The 16,255-nt window shown below is 38.2% G+C and overlaps 1 protein-coding gene across 1 annotated transcript in view; it reads left to right on the plus strand.

The window, feature by feature from the left end:
* The window catches only part of MACROD2 (mono-ADP ribosylhydrolase 2), a 2,018,887-nt gene extending 2,004,213 nt beyond the window's left edge, over positions 1-14,674 (plus strand). Inside the window, exons 17-19 of the mRNA XM_042980930.1 lie at positions 5,689-5,766; positions 8,625-8,693; positions 14,601-14,674. Coding sequence (XP_042836864.1) covers positions 5,689-5,766; positions 8,625-8,686 — 140 coding nt within the window. The 3' untranslated portion in view covers positions 8,687-8,693; positions 14,601-14,674. The remainder of the gene's footprint in view (positions 1-5,688; positions 5,767-8,624; positions 8,694-14,600) is intronic.
* The last annotated feature ends 1,581 nt before the right edge of the window (positions 14,675-16,255 follow it).

Consider the following 16,255-nt stretch of genomic DNA (forward strand, 5'->3'; position numbering starts at 1 on the left):
AAATGTTGGCGAATCCTCCAACATCTCTCCACGTTCATGTATTAAAAATCTGGTTAACTGCATTCTATGTGTATCTCAGTATCTTTTCTATATGATGAGACCTGATTACTTGTTAGTTTTTATGTAATACAACTGACCTACAAAAGGTTACCATAATCAAGGCTTTGAGGAGGACAGTTGCTCTTGTGATTGAAAATAAAAAAGGTACTGAATGTCCCAGACATTTGCTATTTTAGCATCTTTCATCTCCTGCTGGGAGCGCTGAAATGTACCTCTTGTTTATGTTCCAAGCAGTAGCAATCAAACTGGGGGGAGGGACAGGCAAACTGGAATAAACAAGCTGTAGAAGCAATTTTTGTTTTGATCACATTCTGTCCTCTATATGAAATGGACTCATTTCTCTGGGGCACTCAGTTGCATTGCCCAGCAGGGTAGAAGCTGTTAGAATAATACCAGTTCCACACCACACACATGTCAGAGTAACAAATGTCTGTCATGCCTCTCCCTCTTCCCAAATATACCATGCATGTGCATGCACGCACCCACACACACACACACACACACACACACACACACACATGCGTGCGTGCATGCCACTCACTGCACACAGTCATATATCCCTACCTTATGCACATATCGTGCATGTTCATGATATTAAAACATTTAATAATGCCTGTCAAACATACCTTTAGTGTCTTTGGAAGCAGATTTGGCGATGATGTCTGCCTCTGCTCCTGGAATGCAGCAATATATAGAGCTACAACTTTGATTTCTGTTTTCATCTTTCTGTATCATGGATCTCAAACCTGCCTTTGCATCTCATGCTAATCTATGCTGATATGGTGACATAACCTGATTTTTCTCACATGAATATTTTGTATTACAAAATAATAAGGTTGAAAAGACAAAACAGAAGGCAAGCATCTAAAATGTTTACTATTTTTTTATTTGCCTTTGGGATTTTGCTTTCTTCAACTTCTTCCTTCATCTCTCACCCAGTTCTCAAAAGTGTTTTGTATGTTCCTTCATTTTCATTGAGCGTTGTTTGGCTGACCAGTATCCTACTTATTAGATAAAAAGATCTCCGTGATGCCACAGGGGTTTCTCCATAGTAATATCCCCAGGGGTATTATCATTGATAGTAATGACCTTGGAAGAGACTTCATGGACTAATCAGCCACAGATATCTTTAGATTCCATTACAAACAACAACCCCAAGGGGAAAGTCAGGGGCATAATGTTTAGTGTCAGGTCAATTAATTTCCCGTTCATAGTAATCATTTCTTATAAAAAATAACAATAAAGTTATGTGTTTATTAGTTCTGACGGTGTCCCAGAGAGTTAGAACATTTTATAAGTTACACAAGGAGATAGAACATTCTGTAGTCATTTAAATAGTGAAAAGTCAGGGCTTTTAAATGCTGAGATTTGGTAAAAGTCACTCAAAAAATTAAGTCACTAACAGGATATCCTCTTATGACATATTTGTTTGTTGTCTTGCTGATTGCTTATTGGGTTCCCTGTCTTTTCTCTGTTATTTTGCATATTTATTTCTTTTTTATATTCAGCATGGGAGTCAGTGATATATATCACAAATATCTTCTTCCACTCTGGCTTATTTTGTACTGTCTTAGTGGTGTGTTTTGATAAATTAATGATGCTAATTTAAGTGTTTTCCAGATTGCCAGTCTTCTCCCTGATAGCTATTGCTTTATTTCTCCTGTGTAAGAAATTTTTGCCTAATGATGTGAAGGTATTTTTCCAAGTTACCTTTCACACTTAGTTCTAAAATCTACCTGGAATTGATTTTTGAGTATGGTGAAAACAATTCCTTCAGTGTAGGTCTACTGTTCTTGTCCCTGAATAAATTCTGGTGTTTCGTTTTGTTTTTTTTGCCCTGAAGTTGTTTTGTTTCAAATTCAAATTTGAAAGACCCTTTTTTGGCATGGAATTTTGCACTGCTGATCTTTTGTTTAGCACTTTGAAGATGTCATTGCATTGTTTCTGCCTTCCATTATTTTTTCTGAGAAGTCATCTTGTAAGTCCTATTGTTGCTATTTTGATGTCAATGATCCTTCAACACTAGATAATTTTATATTTTTTTCTTTAATTTTGGTTTTCAGCAGTTTTACTGGCCAGAGTGAGATTTGCTTTGCACTAATTCTGCTTGGAGATCATAGCACTCTTAAAACAGTGGTTTGATATCTTCCATTAATTTGGGGAAATTAGCCATCAAGCCTTAAATATTGCTTTTGCCACATTGCACATAGAATAGACCCTGTCTCATATATCTACTAACTCTTTTCTGTATTTTTCATCTGTACTTTACTTTTTATATTTTCTTCTAACCTAGCTTTCAGTTTACTAATCTCTTCTTTGGCTGTGTCTAATGGCTACCAGACTCACCCATTGATGTAATAACTTCAATTATAGTATATTTTTCAGTTCTAGAATTTATACCTGACATGTTAAATAGTGTCTAGTTATCTGATAAACTTCTTTGTCATGGAAGTTCTCCACACTGGCATCTGATTCTTTTTTAAAAACTGTTTATTTATTTTGAGAGGTGGGGGAAAGAGGCAGAGAGAGAAGAGAGAGAATCCTAAGTAGGCTCCATGCTGTCAGCACAGGGCCCGATGGAGGGTTCTATCTCATGAGCTGTGAGACCATGACCTGAGCTGAAATCAAGAGTCACACACTTAACTGACTGAGCCACCTAAACACCCCAGGTATCTAATTCTTAAATTCATTAATCACTATTTTAAAATTGTGTCTACAGTATCTAGATCTCTAACATGTCTCTATATGTTGTCCTATTCTCTCGGTTTTCGGTGATTTGTTCTTGTGCTTCTGGAATGCCAGGTAATTTTTCATTGAATGCTGGATACTATGTGAATAATTGTAGCGATAACTTGAGGCACTGAGTGGTTTTATAACATTTCAGAAAGGATTTGTTTTTGCTTTTGCTTCTGACAGGCCAGTAGGATTGAGTAGAGCACTATAACGTAATCAGGATTGAATTGAATAAAAGTTGGATGTCACGGTTTTTTTAGGTTTATTTATTTATTTTGAGGAGAAAAGGGCATAGAGAGAGAGAATACCAAGCAGGCTCCATGCTGTCAGTGAGGAGCCCAATGTGGGGCTCAATCTCACAAATTGTGAGATCATGACTTGAGCCAAAACCAAGCATGCAGCACTTAACTGACTGAGCCACCCAGATGCCCCCGGATTTCAGGTTTTTTAAGAGCTGGTCTATATCAAGTTTATCTTTGTCCCCAGAATATAACCCTTCAGGTGACCCCAAAGAAAACTTGAGGTACTTTTCTAGGTACCTCTTCCTTGGTTAGCCTTGATTTCCAAGTTTTTCCCTTCCCCCAAGCCTCATAAGATATCTGGAGGCTCTGTTCAACTTCTTGGTACATGTGGAATGTCAGGCTCATGATTTTATACCTCCTCAAGCTTGGGGTGCATTGATGGCTCTCTAGTGAGTGAATGGTTTCTTAAATAATTTCTCCAGTGACTCTAGCTGTTGCTAGTAGGAGGTTTAGTCTATATCATGATAATTCACCTTAGGTTGAAATCCTTTTCTCAGTGTAATTTTAATTTGCATTTCTTTCATTATGAGCAAAGTGAATCATCTTTTCACATGACTACAGGCCATTTTTATTCTTTTCTACAAACTGTCTGCTAAATTTCTTGCTCAATTTTCTACCCAGTTTTTGATCTTTTTAATCTCTATTTTTAGAAGGACTTTAGATATTAAAGATATTAACCCTTTGTCTGTGGTAAAAGGTATGAACATTTTCCTCAGTTTATAATATTTTTCTTCTAAACATTTCTTATGGTATTTTTTTCCATACAAAAGTTTATTATGTTTATATAATGTCAAATGTTTTCATTTTTTTCCTTATTCTATTTTGAAGCATAATTAACCAAGATTTCCTACTCCCAGGCTTAGAGAGATCCATCAGTGATTTCTTCTGTAATTGTGCCTAAAGGCATGTGTTGATGAGAAATTGAGAATGGCCCACTTTCCAGAATTGGTGGAGTTAGAGAGGATATGATATGGTTTGAAGTCCAGTTGGAAGGTTCCAGTTTTGTTTTCCTTTTCCCGACCTCATCCTCAGGAGCAAATGAAAACAAGTGACAGGCACAGTTACTTCCATACTGAAGGCTTGGGATCTATCAGTCATTTTTTAGTTCTGTTATCCTTTTCCCGACTCCTCTCATCTACCTTCATTTCATGAATGTTACTTCTACATTGACATCTCCCAAATATCCACATGTCTATTCACAGTTCTCTTCCTCAGGACTGGATGCAAAAGCTTGTTTGGCATCTCTCCTTATATGACCCTGCACTTCAGACTTCAAATCTAAAATGGCTTTCTTCACCTTCCCCCACTCTGCTTGTCTTGTATGTCTTCAAGTACTAACCTACCTACCACCCATCCACCAAGGCTCAGAGATTGGTCACCTTTGAATCATACTTCATGATTGTCAGCTTCAGCAAATCATTACCAAGAGCGCAGGTTCTATCCTTGAAGATTCCTTCCTTTGAAGAGACTATAAACTGGACCTTTAACATCCTTGGTTCATCCTCACCAACAGGCACACCAAATTTAACATACCCTGAGCTCAATAAGTACTCATGTAATGAAAATGAATTCAACCTTCTGATTTAAAAAAGTAATTTAGGGGCACCTGGGTGGTTCAGTCGGTTAAGCATCCGACTTCGGCTCAGGTCATGATCTCGCGGTTTGTGAGTTTGAGCCCCGCGTGGGGCTCTGTGCTGACAGCCTGGAGCCTGCTTCAGATTCTGTGCCTCCCCCTCTCTCTGCCCCTCCCATGCTCATGTTCTGTCTCTCTCTGTCTCTCAATAATAAATAAACATTAAAAATTTTTTAAGTATTTAAATAATATCGATTTCCAGACCTTTATCTGTATCTTCATTTCTAAATGCTATTGGTCTTCAAGTTGTGAAAACATAATAGACATTTAACTAAGATGTAAGATATTCTTGTCCTTCGGACTATCTGTCAAATTCTCACAGTAAGAAAAAACAATCCACTTACTAGTATATTTAAGCATGTTATATAGCTTCAGCCACAGCTGAATGGATGCACACCCTCTGAAGCTGTGCAAAATAGAGATCAATCATAACAAAAATTAGCTAAAGACTTGATTCTCAGCACTTCAAAATGGCAGCATCTGAGAATGTCTCCTAGGAAAGCATCTAAGTCATTCATTTTGTGTTTAAAAAAAAAACCTCACTGCCAAGAGAATAAATCTTTCAGCTTTCAGGCATGCCTAAGGCAAAACAGGTTTTTTTCCCCCCTTTTCAAAGGTTAAGCTGTATAAATTCATACACACACACACATTTCCCTAAATTTAAATTGTAGGTTGTTCTGATTAAACCAAGTTTCCCTGCTTTCATGCTATCGGATTTTTAATTTGAGAAATTGTGTTATGTATGTATGCGATTATCTCACAAATTAAAGAGAATTTAGATGACAGCACTAAAGAATTCAAGCAACTCAACCCACTATTTCCTCCCTTAACCTTTTCCGCAAAAGAAGTTGAATCCCAGGAGTATTTTTAAATTTAAGAGGGCAATGGAGGGTGACAGAACAATTGGCAGTCAGGCTGTTCTAATTCTCTATTAATTGAGGACTATCTTCTTTCTTTCAGCTCAAGACGAGGACACACCTAGAGTTCCTGTGCAAAACGAAGGCTCTGGCTACACAGAAAACTCTCCGAGTCCTGATGGTAAAGTTCTGAGCTATTTGAGCGCATGCAAACTACAAATCTGACACATTTTCTGTGTGTAATCTAGGATTAAGGGAGCTATCTATTCTGTGAAGCAACATATTCAGTTAGAACAAGGTAAAGTTCAAAAACCTTGTTCTACTAGGAACTAATAAAATTGGGAGACTTAAAAAAAAACAAACAAAACACTGATGCTAGCTGCTTTAGAACAGTATGTGCCTCAGTTTAATCATAGCCCATAATACGGAAGCCATAGTGGATAATTCCAAGGGTGAACTGTACCGAAGTAAAGCTGGTGAAATGGGAATATCCCTTACTTCCATAAAGAGTACTTTTCTGAAGTTATCCCTGTTCTACAGGGATTCAGGGGAGCCCCGGCTTGAGTTTGGGCCAAGGTTATCTTGGACCTTCATCACCTTACCTCACTGTGTTATTTCAGATGGCTTGGCCAAAAGCGTAGTAAATCTTTAAAAGCACCTTAGAAATCAGTTTACAAAAAATATTTCTTTATTCACGTCTCATTTTGAAGGCATCTAAATACTCTGAACCTCAGGAATATTAATATATCCTTGCCCCTGTACAACGATGCTGGGAACACTTTGAAATATTACTTGCATTAGAAAAACAATTATTTGGGAATATATGATTTAATAAATATTTGATTCCACTGGCCTACAGAGCTTAGGAGAACCAAAATTGGTTGATGATCAACCGTTTATATATATCTTGCTATTTGGGTTCTTTTAGCCAAAGGAAAAAAGCAAATTGCTTTGAGCTGATAAAGACCTTGGGAAAAATTCAGCCACTGGTAGAAATTACTTAGTGGTTTTAAATACAGTTTTCTACACTAGGTATTACACCCAATAGAAGCTTTTCATCACCTGAATTTCCTCCCTTAATTATAAGCCCTTCCATATAAACTGGGTTTTGTTTTTGTTTTTTTTTTTTCACTCATAGGTACGAATTACCTAGAATGTTTTTCAACTTCAGATGCATTAAAGACTACCACATGTTAGTCATGCTCAGTTGAATGAAACCCGCCACAGCCTGGTTGTGACATTATAGACATGGTTCTTTACTAGTTCTTTATAAAACATGTTCTGAAAAATAGCAGGCCCATACAATGCTCATTGAATAAAAGGGAAAGAAATGTGAGAAATACTAAGCTTTAGTCCTCACTTAGAGATTCGTCATGCATATTACAGGCTCTCAGAAGGCTCAGCTGTAAAGAGGTGTATTAACATTGCTTTTCCCAAACTTATTTGATCACGGGATGCTTTTTATATTAACATTTGTTAATAGGTTTTGGAACCAGTGACCCTTGGGTTGGAGGAAGAAACAGAGAAAGAATGTTCTCCTATATTTTATGCGGCACACTACCTCACTAAGATGGGCAACCTTACAATAATTTTGTAGACCAGGATAGAAAGTACATGTATTATTCTCCTCATATCAGTAACATTGCTGCATCTGGCCAGTTTATACCTGGGGTTTAGAGTAAGCTCACACATCATGAGAGACCCAAGATAGTTTGCAGGTGGAACAGAGACCCACTTTTAAAACCTTCCTCCTTAAGAAAGAGCTGGGTAGTATGCCCTTCAATGTCATTTCCTCTTTCATGCCTCCTTGGAGTGTGAAAAGCAGCATCTGCCACTACTTTAATTTAATCAAGTTTTCCTGTTTGAGAAAAAGAGCTTTGGATTGTTGATTTATTGTGCCAGTAAATGAAGACTACCTGAACGAGAACAAACAGAGGTTACTTATTCAGCTAAGTATAGTCGGCTGTTATCACGGGTGTTGGTCGACTCAAAGGCAGGCAGGGAAGTGGAAAATCTTTATTGTTAACAAAAGAGAAGGTTCCAAGCATCCTCTGACTGGAGGTGGTTGGCATGGGAAAGCTGGATTTGGGCTACCTAGAACTGGGTGATTGGTTGGCCTTCCCTGTATGGTCCTTCGTTGGAATATTGGCCCAGAATATGGTGGAGCTGGCAGTCACTGTCAAGTCCTGACCATTCTAAGCTGATTGCTACAGAGGCTGTGGTTAGATTGCCCAGGCTGGTTGCTGCAGAGGTTTTTAGTCAGTTATATTGTTACATACGGTCTGGCCACTGTCCATTTGTATATTGTCTCTCCGTTTATAATATGGGCTTTGATGCTTTAAAAATATCCATCTATTAAACCTACTCACCCTTGAAATTTTCCAGAGCGACTGCTATGGCTCCCTGCTCTGGAATACTTCTGGACAATGGCTTTGATTATGCATTCAGATTTTATGCAAATGTTCGCAGAACAATGCACACAGTAATGTAAAAGCACACATTTTACCATTGCTGTGTGGTCTGGTCAGATGTTCTGCTTTTCTGTTGCATGGTATCCACTGCTGCTGCACCCACTGGCCAAGTTACAGGGTCTGTTTCGAAATTCACACTTGAAAACATAGCAAACCAAACAGGCCTACTGACATTGCCATTTTAGAGACAGCTGCTCACCTCTCTGCATGTCAATGATCTGTTTTGCTTTGTTTTCTTTTTCTTTTCTTAGACATCTATTAAGGCCTTTGAATTTACCTCAGGATGGTAATAAATACACCCAAAATGGCAACCCAAAAATCTGGTATAAAATGACAGCTCAGCTTCTACAGTTCAGTAAGAGGCAATTCTGCCCTCCTTGGCCCCTGCCAGTAAAAATCTAAAACCCCCAAATCTAAAAACCCAAATCTGGAATGAGTGAAAAAGGAACTGAAAAGAGGTACAAGACACGAGATCAGGAATGTAACGACTCACAGACCATTGTAATGTGTTCAAAAGATTTGGGTTTAATCAACATTTAACCTTTTTTGTTTTCCTTTCTGGTTACAGTTGAAATGAATAGTCAGGTTGACAGTGTAAATGACCCAACAGAGAGTCAGCAAGAAGATTAACTGATAGGTAAGTTGCCCCTGTAGTGGGATTTTCAATTGATTAAACCAGCCATGGGAAGTGTTTGTAAATGGTATATTGGATTTCCCTCGGTTCTGCCAAGTCCCACAGTGTGGCTCAGGCTATACTTTAAAAATCTTTACACCAAATAACACAGTGGAAGGAGCAAGGATAACCCCTTAAAACTCACCATGCTTTGAGGGAAATAAGCCACAACGTAGTCAAATATTCAGTTCCCTGCTTTTCTGAGTTTTGACAACAAGATAAAAATGTTTCCATCCATCTAACCTCCTGGCCTCCCAGAGGGATCAAGTTATTTCAGCAACCCCTAGCTGATTCTGAAGCGTAGCTTTTCCAGAAGCTACCTGCTGAGTTGTTTTTAACAACTAACACTAAATAATAGTTTTTAAACGTAACACTAAATATCTCTCTCTGGAGAATGTGGAAAGGCACTTGAGTGTGTTTGGGCAGAAACAAGCCTGACTTGTGTCCTATCTTGTCACACCACTACCTGTGGACCTGTATGTCTACACGGGGTTTGTTGAGTTGAATGAGCCTTGGGGAACTCCCCAAGAAAATCATAGTCCTTGGGGCACCTGGGTGGCTCAGTCGGTTGAGCCTCCGACTTCGGCTTAGGTCACGATCTCACGGTTCATGAGTTCGAGCCCTGCATCGGGCTCCGTGTTGACAGCTCAGAGCCTGGAGCCTGCTTCGGATTCTGTGTCTTCCTCTCTCTCTGACCCTCCCCCATTCATGCTCTGTCTGTGTCTGTCTCAAAAATAAATAAACATTAAAAAAAAAAAAAAGAGAGAATCATAGTCCAGAGCAGTTCATGTTTAGGAGTTATTCCAAACCACCATTCTAAATCTCTCATCAGAGAGTGAAATTTATCTAAAATGATGAGTAGTCTGTAACCCTTTTCCATATCTTGAGGGCTGGTGAGAAGAATTAGAGAAGTCAATCTCGCTATTCTGATTCCTAGCTCAAAATAGTAACTGTGAAAAAAACCCTATGAAATAGATGAATTGTGGGTCATCCAGTGTGAGACACAATTGTGTTCACACCATTGCCTCTTAGCACCTTCCTGCACTCCCTGGCCTCTTCTCGGTGGGCCTCTACACTCACCCAGAAGACCATGTTGCTCCAGACTTGAGTTCCAACATCACAGTAGAATAAAGCTTGAGAATATATGAAAGTAGGCACCTGTCCTTCCCATCGTGGTCTTGAACATCATTTAAAACTAAATATAATAGCATTTGTGTAATACATACAAATGTAGTACCTATACATGTATAGTATAGCACTGCTAAAAAATTAAAACTCATACAAATATGGTCTTATAAACATTTCTCCTTTTTTTAAACCTTGTTCATGTATTTAAAATTATCCTGTTAGGTTGAAGAAATGATACAGTAAAGAAGTTTCCATTTAAAAGTAATGAAGTGAGGCTAAGCCTGAACAATTTAAATGCAGGTTCCTCAGTGTTGCCTTACCTTTCGCCCTTTTATTGCCAACAAACTATAAACTTCTTTCTAGAATTTTTCTTACAGACACTATTATTTTCCTGTGTGATCAATATCTAAATAAATTATCCAGATCAATGTTTTCCTTGGTTAATGTCAAAATATTTTCTTTGACCATGAACATGAATCAATCTCTTTACCCAAAAGAGTAAGTTGTCAAAACTTAAAGTTCAATATTAGTTTAAGGAAACTCAATTCCAGGAAGGAGAAGTGACTTACACAGGGTCACTTGGATGATCAACGGAAGTTCAGATACTCCCAGGACAGTTATTTGATGACACCATACTGCTCCCTAAACAGTAGAGAGTTTCTGAACACAGTTGTCACAGAGAACAGTATGATCTGAGGAACTTCAGTAATTCCCACAGAAATATTTAGACAGCTGAATTTGTAGAGGTTATGTGGTAGTTCAAAAGAAAGAAGGGACTTTTAGTTCTGTGTATCACACATTCAGGAAATGGAAGAAATACAGTGAAATCGAATTAGAATTACAGAGTTCCAAGATATGATGCAAGAATATTTTAGTGTTGTGTAATTTATAATTGTAAAGAATCAGGAGTATCATAAATGGGAATAGGGGAATGACTCAGCAAATCAATAGAACACTTTGCCAAATAAAAATAAGTTTTAAACAGGTATTTGAGGTCATGGAAAGGTGGTTAAAGAATCTGAACCTTTGGTTCTAGAGAAACATGGCAGGCTGAGTTTGGCAGCTACCTAGGTGCATTTTAAGAGGCCCTGTAACTTCCATGTTTACACTCTCAGAATGCTTGATCTTGGAACCCAACCATCCTGTAAGAAACTCAAACACTACTATAGAAGGACAAAGACCCCAGGGAGGAAGATTCTAGAACTGAGGGCCATTTTGGGTGTTCTGACCCCAATGGAGACCACCTGGAACAGATAAACTGCCCAGCTGAGCCAAGACCAGACTATAGAACATTGAAAAATAACAAGCCATGATGTTTTAGCCACTAAGTTTTGGGGTGACTTGTTATGTAGCAACAGGTAACTGGAAAGGTGAGGTGATGCAGAATGTCTCCTAATACAAAAGTTTAGAAATGAGAAATAAATTATAACAAAAAATGTTTAAATACCTAGCTAGCTCAACTGACATGAAAACAAAGGTGCCAGATATAAAGAGGAATTTGAAATCCAAAGCTGTAATGTGGTAAGCTGAAGACACAGTAGCCCTAAGGGCTACAGTTCGGTTGTTGATGCAGAAATAGGCCCTATGGCTAGACCCTTGCTTACTAATGTCCACCTAGGACCTTGAGCCACTCAGGGTAAGAAGTTATAACTGATAACTCTACCTAAATAAACCTGGGATTTCCAGCTCAAGAAGTTAACAAGGAGACCTGTGTCAGCCCAAGGGTGCCATGAGGGGAAGGAAAAAGGTTCCTGTGACAAGTAGAAAACACAAATGCACCATGAATTTGAAACACAAATTTATGCCATCAAAAGTCATACAGAAATACACAGACTGAGAATTAATTTAATAGTTGATTATAGACAGTACCACCCCTGCTGTCAATAACACATTGAAATGTGCAACTATCACTTGGAATTCCTACAAAGGAAAAAAAATTCTCGGATGATGAATTCACAATTTGACGTCTTACAAAACACACAAGGAAATGACCTACCATGAATGAGAATCAGTGGGGAAACTTAAAGGATGATTAGTGCTGTGATAATTTTAGAGTAGAGAATTCTGAAGATTTTATAAAATAAGTACACTTAAATGACAAAAAAAAAGATAAAAAGCAGATATAAAACTGTAAGAAGAGAGCAGTGCTCTGAAAAAATAAGAACCATTTGAAAAAGCAAATAGACATATGGCGATGTGAATGACACATAAAGAGACATGAAGGCTGGAAGGAGAGGGGCCAAGATGTTTGTGCTCAAAACATGTTCTAAAAGGAGAGAGTAGATAGTGTCTGAAAGATAATGGCTGAGGATTTATCAGAATTGACAAAAGTCATGAGTTTTAAGTTCAAAGAAGAATAATAAGTTGCAAGCAGGACGTATTTAAAATAAACCCACAAATAGGCATTGCACAACAGCAGAGAACAAGGAGAAAAAACGTGAAACAACTACAGGGAAAGGAGAGTTAACCTATAAAGAAATAAGTATGGTATGGCCAGCAGGCTTCCCCACATCAAGAATTTAATTCAGAAGATAGTGGAATAATTCTGAGTTTTCAAAACACGGATAAAAATAATTGTCAGTGTGCAGTTCTCTCCTAGTTCCACTATCATTTAAGAAGATAGTAACTGCCATTTTTAGGAAGAAAAGAAAAGTTTGCTACTCACATACTCTATCTCTAAAAGCTACTAACAGATGCATAACAGTGAGAAGAAAACTAAGCCCAGAGGAAAGATGAAGGTGAAGGAAACAATTGTAAGCCAAGGAGAATGGTAAACACAAAGGCATAATCAAAGGATATATTGACCATACATTTATAATAATAATCAGTGGGTGGCTAAAAACAGGGCAAAACAAAATTACTGTTTATGTGCATTTTATTTTTTTTTTAATTTTGGGGTGCCTGGGTGGCTCAGTTGGTTAAGTGTCTAACTTCAGCTGAGGCCATAATCTCACAGTCCATGGGTTCGAGCCCCACGTCAGGCTCTGTGCTGACAGCTCAGAGCCTGGAGCCTGCTTCGGATTCTGTGTCTCTCTCTGTCTCCACAGCTACCCCACTCATGCTCTGTCTCACTCCATCTGTCAAAAATAAATAAATGTTAAAAAAAATATTTAAATTTTTTTTTATTTGACAGAGAGAGAAAGAGGGAAAGAAAGTGCGAGTGAGGGAGAGGGGAAAAGGGAGAGAGAGAGAAAGAGAGGTAGAGAGAGAAAAGGAGAGAGAGACAGAGAAGGAGAGAGAGAGAGAGAGAGAGAGAGAGAGAGAGAGAATCCCAAGCAGGCTTCATGCCCAGTGCAGAGCCCAATGCAAGGCTCAATCCCATGACCTTGGGCTCATGACCTGAACTGAAACCAAGAGTCAGATGCTCAACCCACTGAGCCATCCAGGTGCCCATGTACATTTTATAATACACAAAGTAATACTATATACCCTCTATTATGTGTGTATTTGTGAGTATATATTTGTGTAAAAGTATAAAAATGTGAAAGTTGATTCACAATGAAACTAGGATTTGGTAATCTCTGGGAAGGAAGAGAAATATTTTTAACTTATCTATAAATTACATTAATTTATCTATAAATAATTTACCTGCATCTTTTATTTTTGAAAAGTAAAGATTGCAAGGAAATTTGAAAAATATTAGCATATATTAAATATGGATAGGGAATACATACTAGGTATGTTATACCGTTTATAAGTTTCTTTACATTTGCAATTTTCATTTTTTAAAATTAAAATATATAATTGTGTATATATGTATTAGAGAGATATAGAAAAATACTATAAGGAAATACTCCACAATATTAACCAAAAAAGTTATCCATGGAGGAATGATACAGGATTTTTTCTTCTCATTTACTTTTGGCTATTTTAAATACCATATGCCACAAGCATTATATTGCTTTCATTTACACATACACACCTAAAAGAATACTTTTTTACAGATTCATAGGACACCAGATAGAAAATCAACTCAGAGATCATCTGCTGCAGTTCTTCCATGCAGAAACATAGTAATTTACAGTGATAGAAATCAGATCAATTGTTGGTTCGAGCAGGGGTGGGATTAATAGTTGGAAAGGGTACTTTTGGGGTGACGGGAATGTTTTATATCTTGATAGCGGTGTAGGTTAAATGTATGTGTTTTGCAAAACAGGTCGAAGTATGCTTAAGATCTGTGCATTTCCTATATGTGGGTTATACCTCACCTTTTTAAAATCTGAAAATGTAAAGAATATCAACGCTTCTAAGGCACAGTATCTTCTTAGAGTTCTCTCTCAGGTGGGGGACACAGCAGAGACTTAGTAAGATCTCAAAGTGGTAGTATAGCCATCAATAACTTTTGCAAATCTGCATTATGTACATTGTTACTATTATTTATCTATGGAACCCTGGAAATAAGAGCATATGAATGGACCCAAGAAAGGAGGACACAGCAATGCAAGATTAGGTCTTTCAAAGACTACTTTGAAGACTTGAGTTAATCGTCCCCATCAGCGGAACCAAGTCATGAATGTGGCATACATTTATTAGCAGTGATTTATATGCTCTTTAAAGATACTGTGTGCCAGCAATCACAGCTCAGATATCCAAAGCTCTTTGATAGTCCAAGATATTCCTAGGCTTGTTTGAGGGGTAAGAAACATTTAAATGACTGTGACTGTGTTAAAAAGACATTCCCTGCTAAGTCTATGAAATCTATTATCTTTAATCTAACAAATGGTTTCTCCTTGTCTTTGGCAGGGGCACAAGATGAAGCAAAGGAACAAAGAAATGGAAGTAAATCACAGTCCTCAGCATCGCAGGCCTCTCCTGGCCCTGGGGGGGGGGGGGGGGGTGGGTGTAGGAAGACAGTAGTGCTAGCTGTGGAGGAGGGAGGTGTGGGCAGGGCACGTCCCAGGGAAGGGCCTAGAATCCTTTGCTCTAATTTCTCCAGCTGCATTTTGTTCTGTTCACCTGCAGAAAAAGAAAGAAAAAAAAAAAAAGAAAAAAGAAAAAGAAAAAAAAAGTTTCCTTTAATTTAGTGATGGGACCCATGTTAATGCATCTTTCAGGCGCTATCCCTGTAATTTCTGTTTTTTCTCTCATGACCTTTCCCAGGGTCACAGTGGCACGGTGTAACCCTCACATGTGTATCCTGGCCCCTGTCTGCTTTCTTGATTATTTCACAAAGCTGGTCGATACTGTGGTTTCTTCAAAGAAAGAGAAGATGATTGATAAACAGCAAGCTAAATTTCAGGTGTCGTCGAGCCCGATATCAGAATAATCCACAGACAAAGGAGGCAGGGTAGAAAATGGGCAAAATGCTCAGAAATCACTTGGAAAAGGGTCAGGGTGATGAATTGAAAATGATATTTTATTCAGGGATTCCCAAGATACAATTCTGTTCCATGTGGTTAATGAGGAATGTGGAAGCAGGATTTAATCCACAGCAGAGTGCAGAGACATAACAACAAAAGCAGACCCCGGCAGCCATCAGAGTCTTTTCCTTAGTAGCCAGGATAGCAGGTCCATGCTTTGACCCTGACTTTCAGCAAGGCTCACCTAGGTCATGAGGTCTTTATTGTGTGCTTCAACATAGAGCCCACTACTGAGACTCTTTGTGACACGGTTGTAAGGGTTGACACTTTTCTAAGTGTTTCAGTTAAGAGAAAGGGCTCCTGCGTTCAGAACCCAAATGTATGCCAATAAATATTAAAAGTCCTACTTGAAATTTCTCCTTCTATATATGCTTTTCATAAAAGAACTTCTTGTCTTTACCCAAGGTTTGACTGCCCGCAGAAAGATGCTCATTGAAGTCAGAGGCAGTTTGAGGTCTTGCTTGCAGTTCTGGCTTACTTCTAAATGGTCTGGTTTGTTCATGCCAAATCCAAAACTACTTTGATGGCCCATCCCCTCTCCCAGAAATCCCTCAATTATGGCCTTGAAGGGGAACAGCAGTATCAATAAGGCAAGATTCCTGGGGTACAGTGGGCACAAGGGATGAGGAGCCCAGGAGGAAATCAGAAGTTGTCACAAATGTCTATCCCAGAGCCAACATGCATAGCGACCCTCATGAGGCAAAATGGCCTGCTTCCAATAGCCTTCCTGGGTTCTAAGAACAATCTATTTTTTTCCTGAGGAAACTAATATAACTTCTCGCACATCTTCTTAAATTCATCCTCCTTATAAGATCTTTAAAATTCTAAGATATACCTAGAGAGAAAGGGAGAAAAGTAATGGATCAAATTGAATATTTCTAAAATAAAAGGGTGTTCTGTTTTCTAAATATTCCATGGAGTTCTTCAGTTTTGATCTTTCCTCTATGGAAAATTTACCTTCTTATCTTTCTATCAATTTTCTTTTGGCCTTTCTGAATTTGTTGTGCATTTGGATGGCTTATTTGGTATATTGGGATA

This window comes from Panthera tigris, chromosome A3 (genome assembly GCF_018350195.1).
Source record: "Panthera tigris isolate Pti1 chromosome A3, P.tigris_Pti1_mat1.1, whole genome shotgun sequence".
Classification (NCBI taxonomy): Eukaryota; Metazoa; Chordata; class Mammalia; order Carnivora; family Felidae; genus Panthera; species Panthera tigris.